Here is a 17,930-nt window from a genome sequence, read left to right on the forward strand (position 1 = left end):
AGCCAAGAGCGTCCAGAAGGACGGAGCCCTTGGGTCTGGCCCAGGCAGAGACTGCTGCGTGGCAGGAGCCACAGGCAGAGCAGGCTCTGGCAGCATCGCGAAGGGTGGTGGGCCCCGGCGCCTTCACCCTTGCATTCAGCTCCACGTCCTTACATGGCCCCACGGGGAGCCTCAGGCTGGGTCAGGCTTGGATTCCAGGGATAGAGGTTGGAGTACATGGCCCTTTGCAGGAACCCATCTAGAAAGGCAGAGGCCCTGGCCATTTTCCTGTGTTTTCTTCTCCTTCCTAGAACTTGAAGAACCAGTTTTCCATGGACGAGAGGTGCTTTCCCAAGCAGGTTTTGCTCAACCCCACTTTGTAGAATTGAAGAGTGGGAAGGGACCCAGGGGACCCTCCTGGGGGTCACGGGTGGGATGTCTTTCTCAAGGGAGGGAGCGAATCCAGGCAGAGTGAGGTGTTCGGCCTCCAAGGCCTGACTTTTTGGGAGAAGGGTGTCCTCCTTGGAGTCAAAAAGGTTGCAAAGGTCCTAAAGGGGAGATGTCCCTCCCTGCCACCAGACTCCAGGGATACCCTGTGGTGGACACGTGTACACTTGGGTGCTCGTGTGCACCTTGACTGTGAAGAAAGTTCCACCCAAACACAGTTTGGATGGTGTGTGTGTGTGTGTGTGTGTGTGTGTGCCACTTTCCCAGGACGAAGGGGATAACCTCCAAGTGTCAGTTACCCGACGTTGGCTTTGGCGATCAAGGATGGGGTTTTCGGGGTAGCTTTGTTGGCTGAGGCAGCCCCATTCATGCCTGGAGGTGGTGGCACGGGCGCTTGGGCTCTTTTGCATCTGTCCTGACAGCTCTCGGTGTGCTGGGACGATTTCTGACACATTCGATTGCCTCTGTCCTGATCTGGGGGCAGTCACTTTAGGTGTGGTCCTGGAGAAAACAGAGGGTGCGCAGTTGCAGACGTGCACACACACGGGCAGTGAGAGTGGGGCATGGGATAAAGGATGACCGGGAGAGGGAGTGAGCAGATGGGGGTGAGGAGAGAGAAAGAGAGAGACTGGAGAAAACAGGTTGCTGTGGCGAATGCCGCACAGGTTTTTGGGGAGCAAGGAGGGGTGATGGGCACAGAAGCTGCAGCTGAGCTGGACACTGTTCCTTCTATTTACTGTGCCTAATTGACAGAGTGGTGTTCCTGGGCAGTGTGATTTTTGAACATGTATTGGGGGTGTTCTGTTTTCCAATCAGACTAGGCAAGCCAATGACAAGTTGTCCGTGAGGATATACACTCCCAAGAAAGAAGTCGCATTCATTCTGCCTTAATTGTTTCCCATAACACACATGAGTCCGCAGAAGCACACACAGCTCTTAAGTGTTTTGCGCCGGAAGCCTCCCGGTGGGAGCTGTCCCGACATGGACCTAGGCTATGCGCAAGGAGAACAAGTGTCTTAGGGGTGGCGCCTGGCCTCTGGTCCTGTCTGACCTCCGCATGCCTGAACGACCGTGGGTGGCCACAGCGAGAAGGGCCCGCTGCTCATGCCCACCGTCAGGGAGTCGCAGTTTCTTTTGATTCTTTGCTCCCTTTCACGGGCTGAGGGGACACCGGTCGCCCTGGACCTGTTGGTCGAGATGGCCTTTGAGTGACCTGTGAGAGTGCACAATTGAGAATATTTCCTGGCTGGCAGGGAGTGGGGTGGGATCCAACCCTGTGCCCAGTTTGGAACTTGTCTCTGAGGGCTCAAGAGGCCCCTGTGGTCACCCTGTAGGTAGGGCTTGGGTAGGTTCGGGGGCACGGCTAGGGGGATCACAGGTGAACTCTTGCCGTTTGGTCAGGAAGACAGGTGAAGGGGACCTCCAGTGAGGCCGGGCTCAGGGCAGTGGGATGGCTCCTCCTCAAAATGGGCAAGAGGGTGGCATCCGCCATGGTGGAGCCAGATGGGACAGCGGTTGGCGTTTTGTCCTGAGCAAAGGGCGGAGGGAGTGGACCTGGGGGAAGGGCAGGTGGGCATTCGTGGTGGAACACTGCCATTTAGGGGAAGTTGTTTGGCGCTCCCACGGAGCCTTGCCTGGGGTTTCCTGGGGAGGAGTGACTTGGCAGTGCGGTCGGGGTCCAGCAGGGACAGGGGACGGGACCCCGGACATATCAGAGCTCTCTCTGGAGGCCTGGGGGAAGCGTGGCTCGTGGTGGATTAACCCTCAAGCACCAGGGACAGGCCGCAGGCCTAGGTGGACAGCCAGATGCCTGGCGCATCCCGTACGAGAAGCCGCAGCACCAGAGCCTGGTGGCTGCCCTATCAGGGCGGGACTATGGGAAGCCCGCACTGGGGTGCCACAGAATGGGGGTGTGGAATGTTCCCTTCTGCTCTTTGCCTGTTGCCATACTGACTGCAAGGTGTCAGCGAGTGTATTCTTGCAGGGGCCTAGTCTTCGTGTTCCCAGACTCATTGCCAAGGGAGCAATCGTCTGAGCCTCTGCAGACTTCTCCTTGCTAGGCTAGGTTGCCTAAAATTCCTGGGAGCCTTAAGGCAATGCCCCAAAATATCCCTTGTCTCCTGGTTTCCTCTACCTGTCCTGGTGTCCTCCCTGTGCTTGCCCAGGTACTTGCAAGCATTCAGGTTGGGTGACCCTGTGTATATGTCACCACTGTTGGGTTCAGTGATGGTCTCCCCACCTTTTGTCCCCGTGCTGCTTTGCCCCAGCCCCCTTCCTCCTCGAGTTTCCCAGATTCACCCCATCCGCCAGCCCTGCCGAGGCCAGAAACGATGTGAATAGTGCTGGGCACACAGGACTTTCTCCCAGACCTTTACTACCTATGGCCTGCTACTGGATGGCCACTGTTGTGGGTCGTGCCGTTTGCCAGTTCCCACCTGCCTGCAGCTCTGCTGCCTGGTCGGTGCTAGGCAAGGTCATCGTAGGAAGCCTCAAGGCCCAGCACGGCACTTGTTTTCTTTCGTACCTACTGGATGGTTTCTAAAGACCATTCCTTTTGCCCCGGTAATTCACAGTCTCGACTTTCCTGAAGTCCTGCTCCACAGACTCATGTGTGCAGAGCCTTTCCGGACAACTGACCTCTGTCTCCGCTAATCCACTGGTCAGGATGTCAACCTACAGGATCCGCTCACGCCCCCACCCAAAGCTGTGAGTGTGGCGGTCTCTGTGTGCTCCATTGGCCCGGGCCCACGCTATGGGACAGCCGGGCCCACAGAACACAGACCTCCGTATGTGTGAAGGCATGTGGCTTTCCCGAGGAGATAAACGGGCTCCTATCAGTGGAGGGGAAGGATCAGGGCATCTCTGGAATGTTTCCCCACTATAGGGCATGACCGATGCGGACCAGGTCACCCAGCTACAGAGCATAAGGGCCGACGTGGCCTGTGGGTCCCCAGTGGGTGCCGCCAGGCTCTGTACAACAGGAGAACGTGCGCAGCATGGCACGGTGTGTGCTGTGTGACCCAGACTTTCTTCGACAGGAGCGATAGGAAATCACCAAGATTGAACTGCCGTGCGCGTGTGTTACCTTTCCTCGCTTTGTTTTAGTACCCAGTAATCAGGGACTTGATCCTGTCTGCAAGAGACTGCCCCTGACATTGTGGCTGTGATCCCGGAAACTCGGCACTTGTCCAGGAGGTGGGATCGGAAGAACGAGGACAAGTCCTTCAGGCATGGGGGAAGAGATTCACTTCCTTGGGCAGCAAGGGGAGGAAAAAGGCAGACTCTATCATATCAAAATCCACATCTTGCTAAACGTGAGCAGAAGCACAGAGCTTTTAATGGATGGTCTCCATCCACACCTAGTGGGAGCGGGTGGGCACTGTCTGGGGTATGCACCCGCCTAAAGCTCTGATTTGGGCGGGACAAAGGCAGTAAATACGTGTAACCTAAACATTTCAACCCCTGCAATATGCTGAAAAAATAAAATAAGATAAAATAAAAATGGGATCATTTTCTCAGCTTCAGGCAATTACTGTACTTAACTATGCTAATCCTCCCATCTGTGCTAAAGGCAAAGCCTGGGTACTTGCCCTCAGCCCACCTGGCGACCTCTGCCACCTCCACCACCACCTGGCAGTTATTTCTCTTAACAAAAGTCTTAACCTGGCAGGCTGCATCTCCCAAACAGGGTGGGGAAAGTTCTAAAGATACAGAAAATTCTTTTTTTTTTTTTCTTTTTTTTTTTTCTTTCCAGGCCACTCCCCGTAACTTATTCCCCACTCTCCATTTTACCCTTCCATATCTAGGGAAGGAGGGTCCACGACGCTATTACAGGTGCCGGCCCCTCCTCTTTCCTTAGCTGGGCCTAGGTTTTCCAAAGGGTCCATTAGGTCCTGATTTCCCGGTGGCCCTGACTGCCAGGACTCTGTCCCTCGTGGTCCTTTAATGTGGCCCCTGTACCAGCAGCAAGGATCCAGCGGCAAAGCCCCTGTAGTCGTTTCAGCTCCAGGTTCCCAAACATGGCGGCCACCGAGGACTGGACTCCACGGCCTCCCGAGCCTGGCAGGCCTAGCGGCCAGGGGCTCACTGGTAGCCGAGCCTGGCTCCTTCTCTTGCTCAGTAAACCTGGAGTCACCCAGTGCAGTCCTAAGGCGCAGCCCCAGAATTCCCCGATTTGCCCAAACCTGCCCTTCCTCCTCTCAGAGGCCTGGCGTCACTATACACAGAGACTAGCTGGAAGCAGCACTCAAAGAGATTCCGCTTGGGGGCACTGTTGCTCCAGAAATGCCTACAGTTTGGCCTCCTCGGCCTCTCCCTCCACCCTTTCTAGGTGAAAAAACACCAAAGGATGCCCAAAATGGATTCAAAGCCCTAAGGGTCCAGTCTATTCTTTTCAGGTGTTGAGGGAATGGGGGTGCCTTTTTTTTCAGGCTCCAGGTGTGGAATATAAATGTGTGAAAATGTTTATCAAAAGGTGTGGGTGTATGGCTTTATCCATTGATATGTCATCCCCTCATGAGCTTCCAGCCAGAATGTACTATGATGAGGTACCCAGTTTTCTGGTCACACCTGTGGGTATTACAGGGTTCCTCTTGAGCAGGAGGGTTGCTCTTGAGGCAGTCTTGACTCATACCCTGACGTGGGCTGAGTGTCTGGATTTCCCCTCTTAGGCTGCAGCCATTACCTGTATTCTGTCCTCAGGGAGCCAGGACTCGGCCCCAGGCGCCAAGCCAAGCCCATTGCAGGGGCAAAGTGCCTTCGGATCGGTCCAGAGAAGGAGCAGTCCTAGGGCACTGTGGGGGCAGCAGGAATTGACAGGGGCCACGGGAGGGACCAGACTGGAAGGATGTGGCCCTGGGTCAGCTCCGGGGACTCAGGTAGTCACTCCCCATTGAGTAGACCAGTTTGGGGTTTCCCAGGCTCGGGAGGAGAGCCCGGTGGCTCTAGACGGGTAGGTGACGTCGGACAGGGCCTTTGGTTCTGCAGCCCCTCCTGGCACACTCTACATGGGAGTGTGGCTGTGCCGTCCACTCACCCCACACACTCATTCGTGCACTCATTCATGCGTGGGTACACACGCAAAGTCTCTTCCTTAAATAGGTGTACGTTTTTCCCTTTCCCTTTTCCTTTTCCATTTTCTTTCTCCCATGACAACCTTGGTCGTACCACTGTGGATAGAGATTTCTCCCGGTTAAAGACGTAGCCCTCTCCATTGTGTGATGTCCAATGCCAACATGTCCGTTTGTCGTCTGCCCCTCTTACCCTCCGTCCCTAAGGTGACAGGTAGCTGTCATTTTTTTCCCTGTGTGTTTGCTTCCGGTGGCTTGTGCAAATGAACGACAGTGTGGAAGTTCGTCTGCTCTCGGCCTTCTCTCTGAACCCACAAGGCTCATACGGAATGCCCTCTGGCGCGTTGCTGCCTTCACAGAACACGCGTCCCTTGGCCTTTGCACGTGTGTGCAGACTCGACATCCAGCCAGATCCTGTCCATTTCCCCTGTTACAAATGCCTGGGCTGCCCAAGTGTCTTCCTGATAGCAGCAGGATCGTTAGTTTACCATGTCTCTTCATTTTGGACACCTGGTTCTTGTTTTCCTTCTTCCCGTCTTCTTTTCTTTGAAAGAGATCTGGCCTTGATGTGGGTAGTAAGTCCCAGTTCTGACAGGGCGAGGGTGTGTGACTGACAGGTGCACGGAGCAGTGTCTGTGTCTGCCCTGAAACCAGCTGCTGAGTACGCTGAGACGCAGCCACCCCCAAGAATGATTTGCCGTCGTCCCTGGAAAGTCAATGTGGTGGATCTGTGTGCAGCCAGACTGGACATACCTGCTTCCCATGCCTTCTCTAGCCAGATGAGCTGCCGGTCCCTCGAGGGTCTCTCAGTCCATCAATATGGGGTGGAGGAAACAGCCTCACTTGGATCTTTTGGCGTCTAATTCCATAGTCACACAGAACAAATACGAGGACAGAAGTTGTGAGAGGATAGACGCCCAAGGTTGGCTGGTTGCAGTTGTCACCGAACAGAAAGCCAAGAGTAAGGTCTCCCTTATTTCAAGATATATAGTTGCGGGAGCGCTGCTTCTTGACTACAGCCCGAAATGCTTTCATGCAATTGCCAAGAAACGCGTAGGGTCGGTTTTCACTCTCTAATTTCTGTAGAAGTCAAAGCTGACCCTAGAGAATTGTCTTTACCAATTCCGTGACCTCCTTTTTTGCAGCTTCCTGGGGATGAGTGGGATTGGAGTCAACACGGTGTCCCACCAGGACGAAGGACGGGGCCACCTGCAGATACAGAGCTAAAGGTAAGGGGGAAACATGGCCCATGGCCACTTCAGAGAAGTCTTCCCGGGCAATTGGCGGTTTTGCGTGGGTTTGGGGTACTCCCCTTTTTGATCAGTGCTGACACAGTAATAGATATCTATTAGACTACACGTACCCCATTTATCGGCGAGAAAATGTAAACAGTTCTGCCTCGTCCTTGTCCTTGTCCACATCCGGCCTAACGTACTCGAATGCGCAGAAGCACGCACACCTCTGTGTGTTTTGCACAGCAAGCCTCCAGGTAGGAGCTGTCTGGAGATGGACCGAGGGCTGGCATGAGGAGAACAGTGTCTTGGGAGTGGCACCTGGCTGTGGTCCTGTCTGACGTGGCCATGCCTATAGGCCCCGGGGCTGCCAGCGTGAGCAGAGCCCTCCGTCCAGGGCTTAGGGTGTGTCCTGCCTCCTTGCTCCCTGCCAGGCACCTCTGGGACACTGGTCACCCTCGACATGGTGGTCGACCTGGCCTTTCAGTGACCTGTGAGAGTGCCCACGTCAGAATGTTTCCTGGCCGACAAAGGCTGAGATTGGATCTAACCCTGTGCCCCGTGTGGATCTTGTCCCTGAGGGCTCAAGCAGGCCCAGTGGGGAAAGCGTAGGTAGGGATTTTGGGTAGGTTCGGGCGCATTGCTAGGGGGACTGAAGGAGAACTCTTCTTCCCCTTTGGTCAGGCAGGCAGGCGAAGGGGACGCCAGGGAGGCCAGGCTCAGGGCAGTGGCTTGGCTCCTCCTCAAAATGGGCAAGAGGGTGGCATCCGCCGTGTTGGAGCCAGATTGCACAGCGGTTGGCGTATTTTCCTCAGCAAAGGGCGGAGGGAGTGGACCTGGGGGAAGGGCAGGTGGGCATTCGTGGTGCAACGCTGCCACCCAGAGGAACTTGTTTGGCTCCCGCGAAGCCTTGCCTGGGGTTTCCGGGGGAGGAGTGGCTTGGGAGTGCAGTCGAGGTCCAGCAGGGACAGGGGACGGGACCCCGGACAGACCAGGGCTCTCTCTCTGGAGGCCTGGGGGAAGCGTGCCCCGTGGCGGGTCGGGCCGTGGAAGCGCCGGGGAGAGGCGGCAGGCCGAGGCCGTCAGGCAGACGCCTGGCGGGCCCTGTACAGGAAGCCCCGGCTCCGGAGCCTGGTGGCGGCCATGTCTGGGCGGGACCAGCGGGAGCCTGCGCCGGGGAACCCGGCCCCAGGGCTCAGAGCTCGGGACCCAGGGCTGTGGGCAGTTTGCCTGGTGCCCCTTCCCTTAGGAGCAAGGGGCGGACCGGCCCAGGTGGCCCCTTGTCCACGGTGCACCCCTGTGAAGGCCTGCTCCCAGCCCAGGCTCTCAGCAGCCATTGGCGGCCGTGGTGGGCAGGGCTGAGATGTTCCTTGTCCGGCCAGGGAAGAAGGCAGACGGGCAGAGCCAGGCCGTGGGGCACCCGGCGGGGCCCATATCCAGTCTGGCCATTGAGGCGACCACTGATGCAAAGCCAGCCCCAAGCCACTTGCCCTACGGTGCAGCCCTGCTCCCCCTCCCTGTCCTGATCATGTCCCCAGCCACCAGGCCTGGTGTTAGAGCTCTGCCCATCCCCCGGTTGTCGTCTGTGCTTGGGGCCTTGCACCGCCCCAATAGTGTGCTCTGGGGATACTCGGGTCTTTGGTCTGTCATCAGGAGTGGACAGATGGCTACGGTGGCAAGCTTGGGACAGGGGAGGCTCTGGGTTTCCACGGGACAGGAAGGGTGTCCGCTAGGCCTGCCGAAGTGCGGGAAGCCAAGAGCGTCCAGAAGGACGGAGCCCTTGGGTCTGGCCCAGGCAGAGACTGCTGCGTGGCAGGAGCCACAGGCAGAGCAGGCTCTGGCAGCATCGCGAAGGGTGGTGGGCCCCGGCGCCTTCACCCTTGCATTCAGCTCCACGTCCTTACATGGCCCCACGGGGAGCCTCAGGCTGGGTCAGGCTTGGATTCCAGGGATAGAGGTTGGAGTACATGGCCCTTTGCAGGAACCCATCTAGAAAGGCAGAGGCCCTGGCCATTTTCCTGTGTTTTCTTCTCCTTCCTAGAACTTGAAGAACCAGTTTTCCATGGACGAGAGGTGCTTTCCCAAGCAGGTTTTGCTCAACCCCACTTTGTAGAATTGAAGAGTGGGAAGGGACCCAGGGGACCCTCCTGGGGGTCACGGGTGGGATGTCTTTCTCAAGGGAGGGAGCGAATCCAGGCAGAGTGAGGTGTTCGGCCTCCAAGGCCTGACTTTTTGGGAGAAGGGTGTCCTCCTTGGAGTCAAAAAGGTTGCAAAGGTCCTAAAGGGGAGATGTCCCTCCCTGCCACCAGACTCCAGGGATACCCTGTGGTGGACACGTGTACACTTGGGTGCTCGTGTGCACCTTGACTGTGAAGAAAGTTCCACCCAAACACAGTTTGGATGGTGTGTGTGTGTGTGTGTGTGTGTGTGCCACTTTCCCAGGACGAAGGGGATAACCTCCAAGTGTCAGTTACCCGACGTTGGCTTTGGCGATCAAGGATGGGGTTTTCGGGGTAGCTTTGTTGGCTGAGGCAGCCCCATTCATGCCTGGAGGTGGTGGCACGGGCGCTTGGGCTCTTTTGCATCTGTCCTGACAGCTCTCGGTGTGCTGGGACGATTTCTGACACATTCGATTGCCTCTGTCCTGATCTGGGGGCAGTCACTTTAGGTGTGGTCCTGGAGAAAACAGAGGGTGCGCAGTTGCAGACGTGCACACACACGGGCAGTGAGAGTGGGGCATGGGATAAAGGATGACCGGGAGAGGGAGTGAGCAGATGGGGGTGAGGAGAGAGAAAGAGAGAGACTGGAGAAAACAGGTTGCTGTGGCGAATGCCGCACAGGTTTTTGGGGAGCAAGGAGGGGTGATGGGCACAGAAGCTGCAGCTGAGCTGGACACTGTTCCTTCTATTTACTGTGCCTAATTGACAGAGTGGTGTTCCTGGGCAGTGTGATTTTTGAACATGTATTGGGGGTGTTCTGTTTTCCAATCAGACTAGGCAAGCCAATGACAAGTTGTCCGTGAGGATATACACTCCCAAGAAAGAAGTCGCATTCATTCTGCCTTAATTGTTTCCCATAACACACATGAGTCCGCAGAAGCACACACAGCTCTTAAGTGTTTTGCGCCGGAAGCCTCCCGGTGGGAGCTGTCCCGACATGGACCTAGGCTATGCGCAAGGAGAACAAGTGTCTTAGGGGTGGCGCCTGGCCTCTGGTCCTGTCTGACCTCCGCATGCCTGAACGACCGTGGGTGGCCACAGCGAGAAGGGCCCGCTGCTCATGCCCACCGTCAGGGAGTCGCAGTTTCTTTTGATTCTTTGCTCCCTTTCACGGGCTGAGGGGACACCGGTCGCCCTGGACCTGTTGGTCAAGATGGCCTTTGAGTGACCTGTGAGAGTGCACAATTGAGAATATTTCCTGGCTGGCAGGGAGTGGGGTGGGATCCAACCCTGTGCCCAGTCTGGAACTTGTCTCTGAGGGCTCAAGAGGCCCCTGTGGTCACCCTGTAGGTAGGGCTTGGGTAGGTTCGGGGGCACGGCTAGGGGGATCACAGGTGAACTCTTGCCGTTTGGTCAGGAAGACAGGTGAAGGGGACCTCCAGTGAGGCCGGGCTCAGGGCAGTGGGATGGCTCCTCCTCAAAATGGGCAAGAGGGTGGCATCCGCCATGGTGGAGCCAGATGGGACAGCGGTTGGCGTTTTGTCCTGAGCAAAGGGCGGAGGGAGTGGACCTGGGGGAAGGGCAGGTGGGCATTCGTGGTGGAACACTGCCATTTAGGGGAAGTTGTTTGGCGCTCCCACGGAGCCTTGCCTGGGGTTTCCTGGGGAGGAGTGACTTGGCAGTGCGGTCGGGGTCCAGCAGGGACAGGGGACGGGACCCCGGACATATCAGAGCTCTCTCTGGAGGCCTGGGGGAAGCGTGGCTCGTGGTGGATTAACCCTCAAGCACCAGGGACAGGCCGCAGGCCTAGGTGGACAGCCAGATGCCTGGCGCATCCCGTACGAGAAGCCGCAGCACCAGAGCCTGGTGGCTGCCCTATCAGGGCGGGACTATGGGAAGCCCGCACTGGGGTGCCACAGAATGGGGGTGTGGAATGTTCCCTTCTGCTCTTTGCCTGTTGCCATACTGACTGCAAGGTGTCAGCGAGTGTATTCTTGCAGGGGCCTAGTCTTCGTGTTCCCAGACTCATTGCCAAGGGAGCAATCGTCTGAGCCTCTGCAGACTTCTCCTTGCTAGGCTAGGTTGCCTAAAATTCCTGGGAGCCTTAAGGCAATGCCCCAAAATATCCCTTGTCTCCTGGTTTCCTCTACCTGTCCTGGTGTCCTCCCTGTGCTTGCCCAGGTACTTGCAAGCATTCAGGTTGGGTGACCCTGTGTATATGTCACCACTGTTGGGTTCAGTGATGGTCTCCCCACCTTTTGTCCCCGTGCTGCTTTGCCCCAGCCCCCTTCCTCCTCGAGTTTCCCAGATTCACCCCATCCGCCAGCCCTGCCGAGGCCAGAAACGATGTGAATAGTGCTGGGCACACAGGACTTTCTCCCAGACCTTTACTACCTATGGCCTGCTACTGGATGGCCACTGTTGTGGGTCGTGCCGTTTGCCAGTTCCCACCTGCCTGCAGCTCTGCTGCCTGGTCGGTGCTAGGCAAGGTCATCGTAGGAAGCCTCAAGGCCCAGCACGGCACTTGTTTTCTTTCGTACCTACTGGATGGTTTCTAAAGACCATTCCTTTTGCCCCGGTAATTCACAGTCTCGACTTTCCTGAAGTCCTGCTCCACAGACTCATGTGTGCAGAGCCTTTCCGGACAACTGACCTCTGTCTCCGCTAATCCACTGGTCAGGATGTCAACCTACAGGATCCGCTCACGCCCCCACCCAAAGCTGTGAGTGTGGCGGTCTCTGTGTGCTCCATTGGCCCGGGCCCACGCTATGGGACAGCCGGGCCCACAGAACACAGACCTCCGTATGTGTGAAGGCATGTGGCTTTCCCGAGGAGATAAACGGGCTCCTATCAGTGGAGGGGAAGGATCAGGGCATCTCTGGAATGTTTCCCCACTATAGGGCATGACCGATGCGGACCAGGTCACCCAGCTACAGAGCATAAGGGCCGACGTGGCCTGTGGGTCCCCAGTGGGTGCCGCCAGGCTCTGTACAACAGGAGAACGTGCGCAGCATGGCACGGTGTGTGCTGTGTGACCCAGACTTTCTTCGACAGGAGCGATAGGAAATCACCAAGATTGAACTGCCGTGCGCGTGTGTTACCTTTCCTCGCTTTGTTTTAGTACCCAGTAATCAGGGACTTGATCCTGTCTGCAAGAGACTGCCCCTGACATTGTGGCTGTGATCCCGGAAACTCGGCACTTGTCCAGGAGGTGGGATCGGAAGAACGAGGACAAGTCCTTCAGGCATGGGGGAAGAGATTCACTTCCTTGGGCAGCAAGGGGAGGAAAAAGGCAGACTCTATCATATCAAAATCCACATCTTGCTAAACGTGAGCAGAAGCACAGAGCTTTTAATGGATGGTCTCCATCCACACCTAGTGGGAGCGGGTGGGCACTGTCTGGGGTATGCACCCGCCTAAAGCTCTGATTTGGGCGGGACAAAGGCAGTAAATACGTGTAACCTAAACATTTCAACCCCTGCAATATGCTGAAAAAATAAAATAAGATAAAATAAAAATGGGATCATTTTCTCAGCTTCAGGCAATTACTGTACTTAACTATGCTAATCCTCCCATCTGTGCTAAAGGCAAAGCCTGGGTACTTGCCCTCAGCCCACCTGGCGACCTCTGCCACCTCCACCACCACCTGGCAGTTATTTCTCTTAACAAAAGTCTTAACCTGGCAGGCTGCATCTCCCAAACAGGGTGGGGAAAGTTCTAAAGATACAGAAAATTCTTTTTTTTTTTTTCTTTTTTTTTTTTCTTTCCAGGCCACTCCCCGTAACTTATTCCCCACTCTCCATTTTACCCTTCCATATCTAGGGAAGGAGGGTCCACGACGCTATTACAGGTGCCGGCCCCTCCTCTTTCCTTAGCTGGGCCTAGGTTTTCCAAAGGGTCCATTAGGTCCTGATTTCCCGGTGGCCCTGACTGCCAGGACTCTGTCCCTCGTGGTCCTTTAATGTGGCCCCTGTACCAGCAGCAAGGATCCAGCGGCAAAGCCCCTGTAGTCGTTTCAGCTCCAGGTTCCCAAACATGGCGGCCACCGAGGACTGGACTCCACGGCCTCCCGAGCCTGGCAGGCCTAGCGGCCAGGGGCTCACTGGTAGCCGAGCCTGGCTCCTTCTCTTGCTCAGTAAACCTGGAGTCACCCAGTGCAGTCCTAAGGCGCAGCCCCAGAATTCCCCGATTTGCCCAAACCTGCCCTTCCTCCTCTCAGAGGCCTGGCGTCACTATACACAGAGACTAGCTGGAAGCAGCACTCAAAGAGATTCCGCTTGGGGGCACTGTTGCTCCAGAAATGCCTACAGTTTGGCCTCCTCGGCCTCTCCCTCCACCCTTTCTAGGTGAAAAAACACCAAAGGATGCCCAAAATGGATTCAAAGCCCTAAGGGTCCAGTCTATTCTTTTCAGGTGTTGAGGGAATGGGGGTGCCTTTTTTTTCAGGCTCCAGGTGTGGAATATAAATGTGTGAAAATGTTTATCAAAAGGTGTGGGTGTATGGCTTTATCCATTGATATGTCATCCCCTCATGAGCTTCCAGCCAGAATGTACTATGATGAGGTACCCAGTTTTCTGGTCACACCTGTGGGTATTACAGGGTTCCTCTTGAGCAGGAGGGTTGCTCTTGAGGCAGTCTTGACTCATACCCTGACGTGGGCTGAGTGTCTGGATTTCCCCTCTTAGGCTGCAGCCATTACCTGTATTCTGTCCTCAGGGAGCCAGGACTCGGCCCCAGGCGCCAAGCCAAGCCCATTGCAGGGGCAAAGTGCCTTCGGATCGGTCCAGAGAAGGAGCAGTCCTAGGGCACTGTGGGGGCAGCAGGAATTGACAGGGGCCACGGGAGGGACCAGACTGGAAGGATGTGGCCCTGGGTCAGCTCCGGGGACTCAGGTAGTCACTCCCCATTGAGTAGACCAGTTTGGGGTTTCCCAGGCTCGGGAGGAGAGCCCGGTGGCTCTAGACGGGTAGGTGACGTCGGACAGGGCCTTTGGTTCTGCAGCCCCTCCTGGCACACTCTACATGGGAGTGTGGCTGTGCCGTCCACTCACCCCACACACTCATTCGTGCACTCATTCATGCGTGGGTACACACGCAAAGTCTCTTCCTTAAATAGGTGTACGTTTTTCCCTTTCCCTTTTCCTTTTCCATTTTCTTTCTCCCATGACAACCTTGGTCGTACCACTGTGGATAGAGATTTCTCCCGGTTAAAGACGTAGCCCTCTCCATTGTGTGATGTCCAATGCCAACATGTCCGTTTGTCGTCTGCCCCTCTTACCCTCCGTCCCTAAGGTGACAGGTAGCTGTCATTTTTTTCCCTGTGTGTTTGCTTCCGGTGGCTTGTGCAAATGAACGACAGTGTGGAAGTTCGTCTGCTCTCGGCCTTCTCTCTGAACCCACAAGGCTCATACGGAATGCCCTCTGGCGCGTTGCTGCCTTCACAGAACACGCGTCCCTTGGCCTTTGCACGTGTGTGCAGACTCGACATCCAGCCAGATCCTGTCCATTTCCCCTGTTACAAATGCCTGGGCTGCCCAAGTGTCTTCCTGATAGCAGCAGGATCGTTAGTTTACCATGTCTCTTCATTTTGGACACCTGGTTCTTGTTTTCCTTCTTCCCGTCTTCTTTTCTTTGAAAGAGATCTGGCCTTGATGTGGGTAGTAAGTCCCAGTTCTGACAGGGCGAGGGTGTGTGACTGACAGGTGCACGGAGCAGTGTCTGTGTCTGCCCTGAAACCAGCTGCTGAGTACGCTGAGACGCAGCCACCCCCAAGAATGATTTGCCGTCGTCCCTGGAAAGTCAATGTGGTGGATCTGTGTGCAGCCAGACTGGACATACCTGCTTCCCATGCCTTCTCTAGCCAGATGAGCTGCCGGTCCCTCGAGGGTCTCTCAGTCCATCAATATGGGGTGGAGGAAACAGCCTCACTTGGATCTTTTGGCGTCTAATTCCATAGTCACACAGAACAAATACGAGGACAGAAGTTGTGAGAGGATAGACGCCCAAGGTTGGCTGGTTGCAGTTGTCACCGAACAGAAAGCCAAGAGTAAGGTCTCCCTTATTTCAAGATATATAGTTGCGGGAGCGCTGCTTCTTGACTACAGCCCGAAATGCTTTCATGCAATTGCCAAGAAACGCGTAGGGTCGGTTTTCACTCTCTAATTTCTGTAGAAGTCAAAGCTGACCCTAGAGAATTGTCTTTACCAATTCCGTGACCTCCTTTTTTGCAGCTTCCTGGGGATGAGTGGGATTGGAGTCAACACGGTGTCCCACCAGGACGAAGGACGGGGCCACCTGCAGATACAGAGCTAAAGGTAAGGGGGAAACATGGCCCATGGCCACTTCAGAGAAGTCTTCCCGGGCAATTGGCGGTTTTGCGTGGGTTTGGGGTACTCCCCTTTTTGATCAGTGCTGACACAGTAATAGATATCTATTAGACTACACGTACCCCATTTATCGGCGAGAAAATGTAAACAGTTCTGCCTCGTCCTTGTCCTTGTCCACATCCGGCCTAACGTACTCGAATGCGCAGAAGCACGCACACCTCTGTGTGTTTTGCACAGCAAGCCTCCAGGTAGGAGCTGTCTGGAGATGGACCGAGGGCTGGCATGAGGAGAACAGTGTCTTGGGAGTGGCACCTGGCTGTGGTCCTGTCTGACGTGGCCATGCCTATAGGCCCCGGGGCTGCCAGCGTGAGCAGAGCCCTCCGTCCAGGGCTTAGGGTGTGTCCTGCCTCCTTGCTCCCTGCCAGGCACCTCTGGGACACTGGTCACCCTCGACATGGTGGTCGACCTGGCCTTTCAGTGACCTGTGAGAGTGCCCACGTCAGAATGTTTCCTGGCCGACAAAGGCTGAGATTGGATCTAACCCTGTGCCCCGTGTGGATCTTGTCCCTGAGGGCTCAAGCAGGCCCAGTGGGGAAAGCGTAGGTAGGGATTTTGGGTAGGTTCGGGCGCATTGCTAGGGGGACTGAAGGAGAACTCTTCTTCCCCTTTGGTCAGGCAGGCAGGCGAAGGGGACGCCAGGGAGGCCAGGCTCAGGGCAGTGGCTTGGCTCCTCCTCAAAATGGGCAAGAGGGTGGCATCCGCCGTGTTGGAGCCAGATTGCACAGCGGTTGGCGTATTTTCCTCAGCAAAGGGCGGAGGGAGTGGACCTGGGGGAAGGGCAGGTGGGCATTCGTGGTGCAACGCTGCCACCCAGAGGAACTTGTTTGGCTCCCGCGAAGCCTTGCCTGGGGTTTCCGGGGGAGGAGTGGCTTGGGAGTGCAGTCGAGGTCCAGCAGGGACAGGGGACGGGACCCCGGACAGACCAGGGCTCTCTCTCTGGAGGCCTGGGGGAAGCGTGCCCCGTGGCGGGTCGGGCCGTGGAAGCGCCGGGGAGAGGCGGCAGGCCGAGGCCGTCAGGCAGACGCCTGGCGGGCCCTGTACAGGAAGCCCCGGCTCCGGAGCCTGGTGGCGGCCATGTCTGGGCGGGACCAGCGGGAGCCTGCGCCGGGGAACCCGGCCCCAGGGCTCAGAGCTCGGGACCCAGGGCTGTGGGCAGTTTGCCTGGTGCCCCTTCCCTTAGGAGCAAGGGGCGGACCGGCCCAGGTGGCCCCTTGTCCACGGTGCACCCCTGTGAAGGCCTGCTCCCAGCCCAGGCTCTCAGCAGCCATTGGCGGCCGTGGTGGGCAGGGCTGAGATGTTCCTTGTCCGGCCAGGGAAGAAGGCAGACGGGCAGAGCCAGGCCGTGGGGCACCCGGCGGGGCCCATATCCAGTCTGGCCATTGAGGCGACCACTGATGCAAAGCCAGCCCCAAGCCACTTGCCCTACGGTGCAGCCCTGCTCCCCCTCCCTGTCCTGATCATGTCCCCAGCCACCAGGCCTGGTGTTAGAGCTCTGCCCATCCCCCGGTTGTCGTCTGTGCTTGGGGCCTTGCACCGCCCCAATAGTGTGCTCTGGGGATACTCGGGTCTTTGGTCTGTCATCAGGAGTGGACAGATGGCTACGGTGGCAAGCTTGGGACAGGGGAGGCTCTGGGTTTCCACGGGACAGGAAGGGTGTCCGCTAGGCCTGCCGAAGTGCGGGAAGCCAAGAGCGTCCAGAAGGACGGAGCCCTTGGGTCTGGCCCAGGCAGAGACTGCTGCGTGGCAGGAGCCACAGGCAGAGCAGGCTCTGGCAGCATCGCGAAGGGTGGTGGGCCCCGGCGCCTTCACCCTTGCATTCAGCTCCACGTCCTTACATGGCCCCACGGGGAGCCTCAGGCTGGGTCAGGCTTGGATTCCAGGGATAGAGGTTGGAGTACATGGCCCTTTGCAGGAACCCATCTAGAAAGGCAGAGGCCCTGGCCATTTTCCTGTGTTTTCTTCTCCTTCCTAGAACTTGAAGAACCAGTTTTCCATGGACGAGAGGTGCTTTCCCAAGCAGGTTTTGCTCAACCCCACTTTGTAGAATTGAAGAGTGGGAAGGGACCCAGGGGACCCTCCTGGGGGTCACGGGTGGGATGTCTTTCTCAAGGGAGGGAGCGAATCCAGGCAGAGTGAGGTGTTCGGCCTCCAAGGCCTGACTTTTTGGGAGAAGGGTGTCCTCCTTGGAGTCAAAAAGGTTGCAAAGGTCCTAAAGGGGAGATGTCCCTCCCTGCCACCAGACTCCAGGGATACCCTGTGGTGGACACGTGTACACTTGGGTGCTCGTGTGCACCTTGACTGTGAAGAAAGTTCCACCCAAACACAGTTTGGATGGTGTGTGTGTGTGTGTGTGTGTGTGTGCCACTTTCCCAGGACGAAGGGGATAACCTCCAAGTGTCAGTTACCCGACGTTGGCTTTGGCGATCAAGGATGGGGTTTTCGGGGTAGCTTTGTTGGCTGAGGCAGCCCCATTCATGCCTGGAGGTGGTGGCACGGGCGCTTGGGCTCTTTTGCATCTGTCCTGACAGCTCTCGGTGTGCTGGGACGATTTCTGACACATTCGATTGCCTCTGTCCTGATCTGGGGGCAGTCACTTTAGGTGTGGTCCTGGAGAAAACAGAGGGTGCGCAGTTGCAGACGTGCACACACACGGGCAGT

General features: G+C 56.7%; 1 protein-coding gene across 1 annotated transcript in view; it reads left to right on the forward strand.

Moving 5' to 3' along the window:
* LOC138378900 (uncharacterized) overlaps positions 1-17,930 on the forward strand; it is a 162,857-nt gene that overhangs the window by 74,909 nt on the left and 70,018 nt on the right. The window contains exons 9-10 of the mRNA XM_069464211.1: positions 6,641-6,724; positions 15,117-15,200. Coding sequence (XP_069320312.1) covers positions 6,641-6,724; positions 15,117-15,200 — 168 coding nt within the window. The remainder of the gene's footprint in view (positions 1-6,640; positions 6,725-15,116; positions 15,201-17,930) is intronic.

Source organism: Eulemur rufifrons, chromosome 30, assembly GCF_041146395.1.
Source record: "Eulemur rufifrons isolate Redbay chromosome 30, OSU_ERuf_1, whole genome shotgun sequence".
In the NCBI taxonomy this organism is placed as follows: Eukaryota; Metazoa; Chordata; class Mammalia; order Primates; family Lemuridae; genus Eulemur; species Eulemur rufifrons.